We start from the raw sequence: 15,712 nt of genomic DNA, 5'->3' as shown, positions 1-15,712 counted from the left end.
TTTATTCAAATACATAATAAAACTTTATTTAAATCGAACCAATAACTGGCATTTTTCTGGGGAACTCATACATTAATGAAGAACTACATTTTTTTGGGGAAAATATTTTTCAATTAAAAATAAAAAAATAATGTAAAATTCCAAAAAATTACACTTCATTTAAATATTATTTAAATTTAAAGTAAGAAAAAATATAGCAACCAAATGACTTCAGGTTAAAGGTTCAAAAAAAAGAGTTAAAGTCCCATCGTTTGTGTTCCAAAAAACATCTGCGGCTAAGATGAGGCACAAATTGTTGCTTCAATTTTTCCCAGCAACCAGCGAAGAAATGCAAATATTCCCCAACTTACCTCCAAAGGTCTTTGGAAAGGGGGTTAGGGATACTCCAAAAAAATCCTGAAAGGCTACAAGCAACAGTCGTCACACAAACTATCTTTGAAATGGTCCCTTTCAAAGGCCAACCAACAGAAGAGGAGGAGAATAACAGGATGCAACTAAATGTTACCATAAATTAACACTTGGAACTATCCAAAAAAATAAAAACAACAACCTAGTGGACAAACTCGTTTTTTCACAAAAACACACAACACCACACACACACTTTGACATTTATATCCTGCATCCTTTCATTGTTGCTTATTCTTCTAGCCATTACATAAACACCACATTGCAATGCATTTAACCAGTGGTCCAATATGAACCAATATCACCATGGATGGCCACCATCAGCCAGCCACCACTACCAGGACGTTGTGAACGCAGCTGCAAGCAAACTAAACGTAAATGCATTTTCGGTCAATGTTCAGGCAAAGTAAAATACAAAAATGAAAAAAAAAAAAAACATTAAAGAAGGGGAAAGCGAGAGAAAAAAGGGAAATGGGTTTTGTACTTCTATTCCAATTGCTTGGTATGGAGGGCATTTTGGGTTTCCGAATTGAGCTACTAAGAACTGTTATTCAAATTGCAGGGGTCAACTCAAAGGGGGTAGACATTACGAATCCAAAGAGGAACTTACAGCACACCCGGCTGGAAAATATAAAAATACCTTCAAATCCAAGAGGCGAATATTATCGGTCATTTTGGTAGAAAATTCCTCAAAAATGTCAATTTTTTTACCTCTTCACACGATTAAGTCAAATTTTGACTGTTCGGGTGAAATCATTTCGCCTCTAACATGACCTGTTAATTGGACCATGGTCCTTCATTTGTTCAAAATATGAGAGGTTTTCTATAGTCTTGAGAACTTCGGTAGGCCTGTTGCAGAAAATTAGTTAAAAATATCTGAAATAGTTAAGTAAACGGAACTACGTTTACTTATTTCACTCAGAATCATTCTACGATGTATGGTCCATTACTGTCGTGTTTGATCATTTCCCCATTAGAACCAAAGTAGGAAAAAAATCCCTCTTCAAAGAAATTGTGTTAAATAACTACTGGATGGCGACAAGGATGCTGATTGTTGTAGCAATACTTGTACCGGAAAATAAGTGCCCAAATGGTAATATTTTCTTTTTTTTTTGCAATGCAAAAAAGACGAGGAGGACTCTTCGGACAACGTATAAAAACTCAAAGGATAAGAAAAACAACAGCGAACTAAACAAACACACGCACACACTCACACCCACTCAGACAACCGAAATAGGAAAATGAAATTGAATTAACGAAATACAGTGAGTCAAGTGGGATTGAAGGGCATCTTATGGACCAAGTACCCACAATTCTTGACGTCGATTTGTTAAAGAATATTTTTTCGGGGACAACAATAACTGGTGGATTTTTTAAGAATTTTTTTTAGGGACCACAAGGAGTCGAGTATTTTTAAATATTTTTCAAGAACTGTAATAGGCATGGCATTTTTAAAGAATAGGCGTGGATTTTTAAAGGACTTTTTTTTCCAGATACCTCAATAGGCTTGATTTTTTTAAAGAATATTTTTTTTATTGACCACAATTTTTTCCAGGTCAAAAGTAGGCGTGGATTTTTGGAAAACAATTTCTAGGGGCTTATATAAGATCTGTTAGGCCTACAAAGCATATCCTTTAACCAGTGAGCGGAGCAGTATAGTCGGACGCGGCCGACCATACGATACCTACACAACTACCACAGAATTCTATCTTTCTGTGGATTTTTATTCCGCGCCTGGGTAATATTTCGTGATAGTTGCACCCGCTTGCCCGATTAGAGGTCATCAGCATCTCTTCCTTACACTGACACTTTTCGAATATTATCAATATTCAGTACAGCCCTTCTAATTACTTGTCCATATTCCCTTCACCGTGGGTTGTGTTGTGATGTTCGGCTTATAATTGTAACCTATAGAATGAATCGAAAAAAAAAACACACACAAAAAAATTTTCGGTCCACTTTATGCCAAAATTATTATCTGATCATCACCGAAAATTATAGGCGTTGTACTTGACCATAAGTGGAACCTCATGGAACATTTCAAAGCGATCAGCGCCATATTTCCGCCCTCTAGTGTGGTAATGGTTTATTAAATAATATCTCAATACTTAAGCACCTGTAAATATAAATATGTGTAACTCCCATACATACATACGACAATATAATTGGTATCAATTTACAGGCCAACCTCTTCTCTTGGATATATTATCAATTTCTGGGGTCTATGTCCTTCATGGGTAAATCTATGCGCTATAGAATACAAATTTTGTCATTTTTCACACAAAAGTCAGGGTCCATTTGACCCGCCAAATATTGACCGATCTTTATAAAAACAGGCATACTCATTCTTTGGCCCGATACCCTTCTCCATGTAAAAATTCGATGTTTGGGGCAAAATTGCGGCCTCTGGAGCGATCAGAAAATCAGACAAAAATTAAGTTTTTGTCCATTTCATCCCCTAAATATTAACCGATCTTTGCCAAAAACAACAGGGGTCTTCATTGGCCATTGGCCATCCCATCGTGAAGGATGGTCCATAACTGTGGCTTGTATCGTGTTTACAAATTATAATCGACAGACGGACGGACACACATGTCTAGATCTTAAATGCGGATCTGGGACCAATATTTAGCGGCGTTACAAAATCTTGGGGCTGCACAAAGCTATAATATGCTGACAACATAGTTGTGTAGGGTATAAAAATCTACGTCATGTCGTGATTTTGAAAAAAAAATATTTTCTTTTAAGTGTAGGCCTTGTCGTTGTCTTATTTAAAAAATCCAAGCCTTGTCGTGGTCCTGAAAAAAATATGCTTTAATCAGGCCTTGTCGTGGTCCTGAATAATATTTTTAAAAATTCACGCCTTGCCGTGGAAATCTTTTTTTTTTTATAAAAATCCACGCCTGAGTTGGATCCTTGCAACTGAATATTCAACCCCTGTCGTTGTCCTGAAAATATATTTTTTAAAAATCCAATGATAGCTGTCATCTTAAAAAAAATGTGTTTTTTTTAAAGTTCGGTCTTTAAAAACATGTTTTTGGGTCTGAGTTGGGTCTTTAAAAGGAAATATTTTTTAAAAATCCAATCCTGAGTTAGGTCTTTGAAAAAAAAATATTTTTTTTAAATCCACGCCTGTGTTGGCACACTGTAGAAACTTTTTAAAAATCGACGCCTTGTTTTGGTCTTTAAAAAATCCTTGAAAAATCTTCGCTTTGAAAATCCAGAGAATATCTTGCGTTAAGGTCTGTACATTCCAGTCATAATTGTTGCTTTTTTTGGTGGCCTCCATTACATTTCGATTTTTTCTGTCATTGCGATTTTTGTTTTTATTGTTGATGCACTTGTCCTCGTTTAATGATTTTGAAAAAAAAAATAAATATGCGAAATGTGTGAATCAACACCACTACCCCGCCACAATATGGTATCTCAAATGGCTGTCCAACTAAAGGGCTGGACTAAATGACCTCATTTGGAACCAGGAAAAAAAAAACAAGTGTGTACAACGTAAAGACAGTTGCAATGAAAATATCCTCATTACCAAATATTATTTTTTTCGCAACCAAATATTAAAACGTGACAATTTGTTTTTCTCATTTCAATAAATGGCGACAGCAATGGAAGGCATTGCATTATTTTTTATTAGAAAAAAAAAAACGGAGTCTCCAAAGCGTCTTTTTCCACTAATGACCGCTAATTAGAGGAGAATCGAAAGCGAAAGAGTAGAACGAAAGAATTTCTAGACATGTTAACTGATAACAATTTCCCAGGGTGGCTATTTAACAATTGTATACCCCCATTTTTTTGTTAGCACCTCCATGCGATCTTCGCAAGGAGTTGGCTGGAAAATAAAACAATTTCAAATGCTATGTCCCAGAGGGGTAGGATTTTATTTTCTCTTATAACTCCTTTTAAGGATTTCTTATACGATAATTAATACTAAAACCAGTTTCAGTTTCATCGGTTATCGAATCACTAGTGAACAGGAGATTAAATGGTGCCGAGGCAATAACATCTGGTCGGGTTTGCATCGATGTGCCACAATAGTAGGTCGGCAAAATATTCATACTGTTTGCCACATATGATTGTGGTATCATCAGATAATCCTCTCTCCGGCCATCCGTTTGTATGGTACTATGACAATCGCCATCGTAGCCGGCAGAACTTTCAATTTCATTCGATAGTGAGAATTTCGTAGCTTGGTATCTGCAAGAGTATAGGAAAGGGGAAAAATATTATTTTCCTGAAAAAATATAATTTAAAAATGAAACGTCTTGTGATGGGTTCTTGAAAAAATATTCGATAAAAAATACACTCCTTGTGATGGTTCTTCTTATAAACCTTGGAAAAATATGTTTTAAAAGTCCAAGCATCTATTAGTCCTTGGAAAATATGTTTTAAAAATAAACATCTGTGATGATCCTTGAAAAAAATATTGTTTTAAAGAAACCAATCCATGCCTCGGATGTTCTTTGAAAAAATATCCTTTAAGAACTTTAAAATCTACGATGGTCCTTGAAAAATATTCCTTGAGAAATCTATGCGCTTTTTATAGACCCCCAAAAATATAAAAAAAATCCACGCCTTGTATAGACCCCCAACAAAATTTTTAGTACATCCAAAGAAATCTACGACTTGTATAGACCCCGCAAAAATATTATTTGCTTTCGAAATCTAGACAAATTGGGGACCTTGAAAAAAATATTCTTTAGAAATCTATGTCATTTGAGGGCCCATATTGGACCCTGAAAATTATAAACGTTTTACTTACTCAATAATTGTCGCCCCATTGACAGCCTTAATGCAGATCACATATTTCATATTCGGCAAATAGCGCGAAGAGCCATCATTTTTGAAATTGAAGCTTTTAATTGTCCCAACCGTCTTGGTGAAATATTGATTACATCCCGTGGGTGCCAATAATTCCCAATCATGACTGCTATCCGACGCCATGGCACTTAAAATTGTTCTCCCATCCATTAGAACTTCATCCAATAATCGCTGACCCAATCTCTTATGGACTGGACATTCCAGTTGGGTCACAATCAAATGCCATTTCGATGATGACCATCGATGGGGTAAATTAAATGTTAGGGCGATTTCTTTCTCACCCTTTGCCACGTTAAAGGGTAAATAGAGATGTTGTCCCGTATTATCACCACATAGAGAAAAATCTCCTATTTCCAAATGATCACCACATTCTAGGCGCAGAGTTTGGGGATCTAAGACGGGTTGTTGTAATTCAAACTCCTTGAATTCCACCAGCAATTGGCAGACATTAGGGCTATAGGGTCGAATGTGATAGACACAAGAATCTTCGGCGAGAGTGGGGGGATTTTTGATTATCGTCTGTTTGGATTTTGATACACCATTGCATTTCGAAGTTTCTGGAAGTAAAAGTAATTTTAATGACTGATTTTTTTTAATTGGCAGCTTCTCTTACCCTGTCTCCCTTGATTTGGTAATAATAGATCCAAGGTGGCATCAACTTGGGCAAGCCACAATAGACAACCAACGAAAGTGGTTACAATTGTCAACTGCATTTTTGTTCTGGGTTCCGCTTCGATTTCCCTTTTGCTGTTCTTCTTTTGATTGACTACTTTCTTTTGAATTAATTGTCATCGTCACCTTTTATATGCAGCGAGATAAGGTGGTGACCCACCATCCCGAATCGATAAGACTTTTATTGCTTGGAGTGTGTCATAGAGTCCATATCTTTTGTGGAGATTACTCATCTCTGATGTTGAAAGAGAGATATTTTATCAAAAATGGGAGTGGCTCTATTTTTGGAAATTGGCTATCAATTAAATTCTGTAAAAATTTTGAAAATATTAAGATGGGTCCAGTTTTTTTAAAGAATATTATTTGAGTGATGGAAAGAAGGCATGGATTTTTTAAAAACTATTTTTGGGATGTATTGTGAGGTTCTAAGCAAGGCGTGGATTTTTTAAAGAATATTTTTTCAGGGTGGATTTTTTAAAGAATATTTTTTCAGGTTGGCGTGGATTTTTTAAAAAAATATTTCTTATGGGTCCATCATAGGCGTGGATTTTTAAAATAATATTTTTTGAGGGTCTATCAAAGGCGTGGATTTTTAAAAGAATTTGTTTAAGGGTCTATCAAAGGCGTGGATTTTTAAAAGAATTTTTTAAGGGTCTATCAAAGGCGTGGATTTTTAAAATAATTTTTTAAGGGTCTTTCAAAGGCGTGGATTTTTTTACAACTAGTTTTTCAGGGTCTATCCAAGGCGTGGATTTTTTAAGACTAGTTTTCGGGGTCTTTCAAAGGCGTGGATTTTTTTAAAGAATATTTTTAGAGGTCTTTCAAAGGCGTGGATTTTTAAAAGAATTTTTTTAACGGTCTATCAAAGGCGTGGATTTTTAAAATAATTTTTTTAAGGTTCTATCAAAGGCGTGGATTTTTAAAATATTTTTTTACAGGTCTATCAAAGGCGTGGATTTTTAAAATAATTTTTTTAAGGGTCTATCAAAGGCGTGGATTTTTAAAATATTTTTTTAAGGGTCTATCAAAGGCATGAATTTTTTAAAGATTTCTTTTAAGGGTCTATCAAAGGCATGAATTTTTTAAAGATTTCTTTTAAGGGTCTATCAAAGGCGTGGATTTTTAAAAGAATTTTTTAAGGGTCTATCAAAGGCGTGGATTTTTAAAGGAATATTTCTTGAAGGAGTGGATTTTTAAAAGAATATTTTTGAAGGATTGGATTGTTAAAAGAATATTTTTGAAGGATTGGATTGTTAAAATAATATTTTTTGAAAGAGTGGATTTTTAAAGATTTTTTTCAGAGTCCACAATAAGGGGTGGATTTTTAAAGAACATTTTTTCAGTGACCCCAAAAGGCGTGAATTTTGAAAGAACGTTTTTTCAGAGTCCACAATAAGGCATGGATTTTTAACGAATATTTTTTTTCAAGAACCTCATAAAAATCTTACATTTATTAGAATTTTTTTATAAATAATAATCCTGTAGTTTATAATATTTTTATAATTAATTATAATCTATAGAAATGCAATGGGTACGTATAATAATTTATATTTTTGTTTTGTAAAAAAGAAGTATCTCCTTAAATCTAAATAAATATATATTTTTAAAATTAATATGCCGTACGAACACGATAATTTATACTGAATCCTGTTTCAGTTTCATCGGTAAATCCATCACTACTGAAATACATGATAAACGGTGCTGAGGCAATTAGCGAGGGTCGGGTTTGCAACGATGTACCACAATAGTAGGTTGGCAAAATATTCATACTATTTGCCACAAATGATTGTGGTATCATAAGATAATCCTCTCTCCGGCCATCCGTTTGTATGGTACTGTGACAATCCGTGTCATAGCCAGCCGAGGTGGCTACTTCATTGGACATGGAAAATTTGGTGGCTTGATATCTGAAATGAAAGGGAGAAAGAATTATATAAATCGCTGGTTTTTTATATAAACAAATTTCCTATGAAGAAGACTTCTTCTATGGAAAATGGTCTCCTATAACAATACACCAGAAGAAAAACGAGAAAGTACCTGCCGAATTCTTGATAGAAAGAATGCCTCATTTATATAGAAGATGGTCTAAAGAGCTTGTATGAAGAATATATCCAGGTCTTCAACGGAAAAGACTTTACACATGTGGTAGGCCTTGTATAAATTGGAGATCTGTGGAAGGCCATCTAGGAATGCCCATAGAATGCCTGTATTCCTGGTATTCTACTGATAGAAAAACTGCGGAAGGTCTGCAGTTTTCAGAAGACCTTGAGTGCACAAAAGACTCAGAATATCTTTCTATCTACAGAATACCTGAAGAAGGCCCTATATTTATAGAAGACCTTTGGAACTACTTTCATCCGATCGGAAATCTTCATTATAAGCAATTTCGGTCTTCATTAAAGGGGAACTTATTTTTTTCCAATAAAATCTTTGGAGGTCCATAAATGGGCCGGAAAAATGGTTCTCGCCTATGGAAGGCCTGTAAACGGTTTTTATTGATAGAAGAACTTTGGAAGAGGACCTTCAGTCCAAAGAAGACTCGTAGAAGATCTTCCCATCTACAGAGGACCTTAATGTTGGTACATCTGTGATGGACTTCCAGTCTATTGAAGACTCTTATAGAAAGTCCTCTTTCGGCAGGTGAACTGCGGAAGGTTTCTAGTTTATAGAAGTCCTGTAAAAAGTTTATAGAAGGCTTTCAATCCACAGAAGACTCATAGAAAGTCTTTCCCATCAACAAGAAGACCGGAGGAACGAAATATATCCTTCATGTTGGTGTACCTGTGCTGGACCTCTAGTCTATTAAAGATCTATAGAAGGCTCTCTATTTATAAAAGTCATTTGGAAGCACTCTCATCTAAAGAAGACCGATCAAAGGTTTTAAGGTCGCGGTTAAGTAGCTTTGGAAGAGCTTCTCTTTTCGAATAATATGGGTAGAAGGTCTCGTCTAAAAACGAGAGTTGTGCAAGGCCGTCAGTCCATATAATGACAGGATGGAAGGTTATTTGGAGAGAATAAGAACTGCAGAAGATTTCCAGTTCATAGAAATCCTGTGGAAAGACCCGCATACTATAAATAAATTGTGGGAGGCCTATCTATCTACAAGATGACCGAAAGAACGACACATATCCTCCATGTTGGTGTACCTGTGGTAGGCCACCAGTCTATTGTAGAATGCTCTCTATTTATAGAAGATTTTTGGAAGTACATTCATTTTTAGAAGACTGATCGAAGGTCTTCCAGCCTTCGAAGAAGATGTGTGGAAGGTTTCGCATAAAAAGGAGATCCGTGGAAAGTATTCAGTTCATAAAAGGGTCGGGCGGATGGTTTCTCGCTTAAAAAAGGCTTTCATAGGACTTTTTATCGATAGAAGAACCCTGGAAGGTCAAATGGAAGTCCTGTGGAAAGATCCGCAGACTACAAAAGAATCGAAGGAAGGTTTTCCATTGACTATCAATTATATAAAAGACCTGTACAGAGGTTACACAGGCTTTCTTTCCAATGAATATCGATGAAACATCTCAAATTTCGAACGTAAAATTTCCATAAAGTAACCTTACTTACTTTCTATTTTCGATAGGCGACCTATGGAAGCCCTGGCATATAGTGTTCAGAATGTCAGTGTAGGTGGACCTGTGGGTGCCCTTCAGTCTGAAGAATACTCGTGGAAGGCCTTTTATTGGTAGAAGATCAATTAAATTAATTTTTTGAGATACACAAAGTAGTTTCTGAATGAACATTTCTTTTGGAGGGTATCTCTCCCTATCTGCTACTTGAAGTGCCTGTTATCTATATAAAACCAGTCGTATCTATTATGATATATATTTGAGACCTATGTAAGAACTTCTATCTATAGAAGTCCTGTGTAAGGTATTTTATCTTTGAAATAAAAATCTACTCTTAATAAAAAACCTACGACAGGTCCTTGGAAGCTCTATAAGCGGAATTTCTTTTGAAGATTCTCTACTCTTTTGTTAGTACTCACTCAATCATCGATGCTCCACTGGTCGGCTTAATACAGATGACATAATTCATGTTCGGCAAATAATAGGTGCTGGCATCATCTTTAAAATTAAAAGACTTTATGGTACCCATTGGCTGTGTGAAATATTGATGACATCCAGGTGGAGCCAACAGCTCCAAATCTCCATTATGATGCGAAGAAAATATCGATCTTAAATTTGGTAAATTATTTGCATTTACAAATGGCATAAAACTTTGTTGTTGCGGCTGCTGCTGCTGGTGACGTTTCTTGGCTGCGGGACATTCCAATTGTGTTATAACCATACGCCAATTATTGAAAGACCAACGATTGGGTAAATTAAATGTCAGTGTGATTTCCTGTATACCATTGGCTACATTAAAGGGCAAGTAGAGATGTTGTCCGGTGTTATCACCACATAAGGTAAAGTCACCGATCATGAGGCTATCACCACATTCCAAGGTGTGTGTACCGGGATTAAAGGTCGGAGGTTGCAACTCAAATCGTTGAAATTCGATTAGAAGTTGACAGACATTTTGACTGTAGGCCTGTATGTGATATTCACAGGGGTCTTGGGTGAACAGAGCGGGATTTTTAATTATCGTACGTTTCATGGTTGAAATGGCATTGCATTGGAGATTGGCTGGAAGAGAGTTTTTGCGATTAGTATTTCGATTTAAGGTAATGGTATTGCATTTTTTTGAATGGCTTACTTTCACAACAAACTCCATAGGAACCACTGCAGTAGCCTTTGGGTGTGCCACCGGAACTCATGCACCTAAATCTGGTCATACACGTGCCGCTGGCATCATCTGTGGTCAAACAGCTCTCGGGCAGATTGCTGCGTCGGGCCTCACGGAATGATACTTCTAGGGTTTTATTGGAGTTATTCTCCACTTGATCCGAACAATAAATGGATGGGGTTATTAACATAACCACCACCACGACAGCTCTCATTATCCGCAACATTATTTTTTGTATAATCCTTTTTTGATACTCCTTGCTTTAATAATCCAACAACTGTGTCACTTATCTGCTTGGTCTCAATCCGATTTTTGTTACGTTTCTTTCTTTCTCTTGACCAACTGATGTCGAAGTAGATACCAACCATGGCTTTTATACCAACCCACCTGAGAAGTGAAGAAAGTCAAGCCAGACAATTGTCATGCTATTATTTCTTACCACCTTGCTGAGCTGTGTTCAATCGATCAGATCGCCGCTAACTTTCTCTCTCATTCATACATACAAATATTCTTCGATTCGATTCTTCTCTGTTGTTTGGGAGGCCACCCTCTCCACCAGCAGCAGCAGCACCGTCGGCGGGCCACCAATTTCTGTTGACGAAGAAATGGTTTTTTCATGTAGCATTCTAAAATTGTGTCAATATTTGTAGAAGCCAAAAAATTGTGTTTGTTCTTTCTATTTCTTATTGTTTTAAAGTTTTTTCATCTTCTTCTTCTCCGTTTTTTGGTGGGAAGTGGAATCTCAGTGGATAACGGAATTCTTCGAAATATTTTTTTGTTTTTTCTAAAAAAAAAAATAAAAAAAAATATTTTCAATTTTTTTCCGCAGGTGTTTCCACCTAAAAAAGGATCGAAGGAACGAAATATATCCTTCATGTTTGTGTGTACCTTTGATAGGCCTCCAGTATATTGAAGATCGAACTGTAGAAGGCTCTCTATTTGTAGAAGACCTTTGGAAGTACTTTTATCTACAGAAGTGTAATCGAAAGTCTTACGATCTCCATTAAAGTCCTTTGGAAGAGCTTATATTTTTAGAATAACATGGGCGGAAGATCTTGGATAAATAGTAGATCTATAAAAGGCCTTCAGTCGCCTATAACAGGTCTGTATCGATAGAAGATCTACATAAGGTCTTCAGTTTATAGAAGATGTTCAGTCCACAGGAGAGAGAAGATGTTTTTCATTTCCATATTTTCTTAGTTTTGGCGTACCTGTGGCAGCTATGCCGTCTATTGAAGATTTGTAGAAGACTCTCTATTTATTGGAAGTAATTTCTTCTACAGTAGACCGAACCCGAAGTTATTCCAGCTTAAATAATATGGGTGGAAGGCCTCCAATAAATGTGACATCTGTGATAGGTTTCAGTATATAAAATGACCGGATGGAAAGCTTTTCGCATAGCTAGATTGCCACCTATTGATTAAATAACTCTGAAAGGTATTCAATTTATAGAAGACCATCAGTCCTGAGAAGGTCTTTCGATAAGGTCTTTCGATACACAATAAGACCGGATGAACGCCATTTATCCTTGATGTGCCTGTGATATGCTTTTAGTCTATTGACGAACTGGAGAAGATTCGCTACTTATAGAAGAATTTTGGAAATTCTCATTCATCTATAGAAAGACGATCGAAGGTCTTCCGGCCTCCGTTAAATACCTTTGGAAGAGCTTCTATTTTTCGAATATTATAAAAAATTCCATAAAAGAATGGTTTCTCGCCTACAGAAGGCTTGTGAAAGTCTTCGAGAAGATCGGAGGAACGACATATGTCCTTCATGTTGGTATTTACCTATGGTAGGTCTCTAGTCTATTGACGATCTGTAGAAGGCTATCTTGTTCTAGATGTCCTTTGGAGAAGACCGGTCGAAGGTCTTGCGGTCTCTGTTAAATATCTTTGTAAGATAATACATTTTTGAATAAAATGGGCGGAAGGCCTCGTATATATGAGATCTATAAAAGGCCCTTAATCCATAAAAGGAACAGCGGGAACGTTCTCGCCTATAAAAATACCTGTAAAATGCCTTCTGTTGATTGAAGAACTAGGGAGGGTCTCTAATTCATAGAAGACTTTTAGTGCAACGAAGACTTACAGAAAAGCTTTCAATGTTTCGGCCTCCAGTCTATTGGTGACCTATAGAAGGCTCTCTATTTAAAGAAGACTTTTGAAAGAAAGTAGGGCTATCAATTTCTAGAATTACTTTGGAGAAGACCGATCGAAGGTCTTGCGGTCTCTGTTAAACATCTTTAGAAGATCTTTAATTTTTGAATAAGATGGGTGGAAGGCCTCGTATAAATTGGAGATTTGTAGAAGGCCTTCAGTCCATAAAAGGACCGGAAGCAACGTTCTCGCATAAAAAATACCCGTAAAATGCCTTCTATTGATTGAAGAGCAGTGGAAGGTCTCCAGTTTATAGAAGACTTTTAGTGCAACGAAGACTAGCAAAAAATGTTTCCATCTACAATAAGACCAGAAGTCCATGTTTTCGGCCTCCAGTAGGGTTTTTATTTAAAGAATACCTTTGGAGGTACATTCTTCGATAGAAGACTGATGAAGGTCTTCCGGTCTCCGTTAAAGTCATTTGTAAGAGTTTCTATTTTTCGAATAAGAAGGGTAAAAGACCCCGAATAAATAGGAAATCTGTGGAAGGTGTTCGGTCAATATAGAATATCTGTAAAAGGTCTTCTATCGATAGGAGAACTGGGGAAGGTTTCCACTTTATAGAAGACCTTCAGTCTACAGAAGACTTGTAGAAGATCTTTTCATATACAAGAAAATCGGAGGAACGATATCTTTCCTGTTGAAGATCTGTAGATGACTCCCTATTTATAGAAGACGTTTGGGTGTAGTTTTTTTGATATACGACATATCGAAGGTCTTTCGGTCACCATTTGGGAAATGTTTCTATTTTTCGAATTAGGTTGGTAGAAAGCCTAGAAAAAATATGAGATCTGTGGAGTTTCTATTTTTCGAAAAAGAAGGCTAGAAGGCCCCGAATAAATATGAGATCTGTGAAACGTCTTCAGTCCATTAATATAATATAGAATATTTCTAAAAGGTCTTTTATCGATAGTCCACAGACTAATTTTAGGAGGTCTTTCCATCTGCAAGAAGATCGAAGGAACGACATCTTTCCTGTTGAAGATCTGTAGAAGACTCCCTATTTATAGAAGACGTTTGGGTGTAGTTTTTTGATAGAAAACATATCGAAGGTCTTTCGGTCACCGTTTGGGAAAAGTTTCTACTTTTCAAATTAGGTTGATAAAAAAACCTCCAAAAAATATGAGATCTGTGGAGGACCTTCAGTACATAAAAGAAATATTTCTCGCCTATAGCAGGACCTCTATTGATAGAAGAATTGCGGAAGGTCTCTAGATTATAGAAGTACAATTTTAAAGTTTTTCATTCCTCTCGTTTTTGCTGGGATGATGTAAATTTCCGATTTATTATTTTTTTTAAATTAAAAAAAAAATTATTTCCAAATTTTTCAAAATGTTTCCTTTCATTTTATTCACAATAATAATTCCTAATTCTTTTTTCCTCTTTATTTTCAGCTGCAGGTAAGTACATGTTCCAGGGTAGAATGCTCCAGTTGCTGGCTACCGCTTCCGATGAATCAAACGATTCTTTCTACACCTCAATAATAATATTGATTCGGTATATGCATGTCTCTATGTATGTTTGTGTATGTGTGTCATTTATCGCCTAATTCATTCACCATTGTTAATGTTTTCAACAATTGTTTGTTAACTTTTTACGCAAATAGTCTTCATGTCGGATGAGGGTGATGGGAAGGTGTTTGAGAGGGATAGTTTGTCATTATTCTTTCATTAAATGACTATATAAAGACCACACATATATTGTCAGCTGGGAATTGGGAGATACATCGTCAAGACATAATTTAAATTCAAATGCGACATATCTTCTAAAAATAGCACAAACTTCTATAGAAGATTTGTGAAAGAATTTATTACAAATATTTTCTAAATGAATCAGAAGTACTGGCATCTAAAAGGTCTTTTATTTATAGAATTATATTGCGGAAGGTCTCCAGTTTATAGAACTTGGGAAGAGAAGAACTTTGAAAGAGCTTCTATAAGCCCTTGAAAACATATTTTTTAAAATCCACGCCTTATATAGCCTTAAAAAAATCAACGCCTTCTTTAAGCTTCGTAAAAATGTTATTAATCTACGATCTGGTTATTTCCATTAAATTTTCCGAACACATAAAATAGTGTCACTGGGTCACCCACCATAGCCACCGAATGTGCTAAATAAAATCTAAAATTCTAATCTTTCCCTTAGAGGGGTAACCATTCATCGCGGGTTCGTTGAGTATAAATCATGCGTAGCTCAGATAAATAATAGTATGTCAACTGTGTTCGATCATAGTTCTCCATTCATCCATCCATAGACCTCTATTTACGCTTTTCCATAAATGTAAACACAAAAATGACAAAAATGGATGACATCGATGATTGTGTGGTGCTAATTGGTGTTTTGAAGATTCTCAAGCATGCGTAGAAGGTGTAGCTCCGCTGGGTCTGACTACTGATGATTCTCTCAAGCTTATTATTAGCAGCGGTATCATCTTACACCGAATTTGTTTGAGAGATGACAAATTTATGCCGAACAGTAGTTAAATATTTTGGTTATACGATTGAGTGAAATTGAGTGGTTGTAGGGGTGATGTTAATAGGCCGTACGACATCACCGAGCTCGATACGCAATGATCATGATGTTTAATTTCAGTAATGCATTCATTGAGGCTGAGAGGGTTTACACCTTTATTATAGACATTTTTAATTATATTTCAATTATTATTATATACATGATTGGAACTACGAATTGTATCGATTCAATTTTTTTTAAGTTTTGTAAAAAATGTAATAAAAATTCAATATATGTTTGAAAAATTTGCTGCTATTCCAAAATCTCTCCAAAGGGCTAAAGTCTCCATTCATATTTTTGAAGAATTTTTTTTTCTGGGTATAAGTCGGAATGTAAATTAATTTATGTATTTGTATTTGATCTTTCACTAAGATGACAAACAAACACACAAACGATTATCATTTGCTTGCTCT

General features: G+C 35.8%; 2 protein-coding genes across 2 annotated transcripts; both read right to left on the bottom strand.

Moving 5' to 3' along the window:
• Positions 1–4,313: 4,313 nt before the first annotated feature.
• On the bottom strand, positions 4,314–5,945 carry LOC133337632 (uncharacterized). Its single transcript, XM_061545843.1, has 3 exons — positions 5,846–5,945; positions 5,174–5,789; positions 4,314–4,608 (listed from the first exon to the last, which is right to left on the bottom strand). The coding sequence occupies exons 1-3, from the start codon at positions 5,943–5,945 to the stop codon at positions 4,314–4,316; spliced, it is 1,011 nt and encodes a 336-aa protein (XP_061401827.1).
• Positions 5,946–7,513: 1,568 nt separating this feature from the next.
• On the bottom strand, positions 7,514–10,843 carry LOC133337631 (uncharacterized). Its single transcript, XM_061545841.1, has 3 exons — positions 10,600–10,843; positions 9,890–10,529; positions 7,514–7,811 (listed from the first exon to the last, which is right to left on the bottom strand). Exons 1-3 carry the CDS (start codon positions 10,841–10,843, stop codon positions 7,514–7,516), a joined length of 1,182 nt encoding a protein of 393 aa, XP_061401825.1.
• Between the last annotated feature and the right edge of the window lie 4,869 nt (positions 10,844–15,712).

The sequence above is a fragment of the Musca vetustissima genome, unplaced genomic scaffold (assembly GCF_032173495.1).
Source record: "Musca vetustissima isolate MV318-11 ecotype Yass unplaced genomic scaffold, APGP_CSIRO_Mvet_v1 utg64969, whole genome shotgun sequence".
Classification (NCBI taxonomy): domain Eukaryota; kingdom Metazoa; phylum Arthropoda; class Insecta; order Diptera; family Muscidae; genus Musca; species Musca vetustissima.
This window is presented reverse-complemented; position numbering and strand designations above follow the sequence as displayed.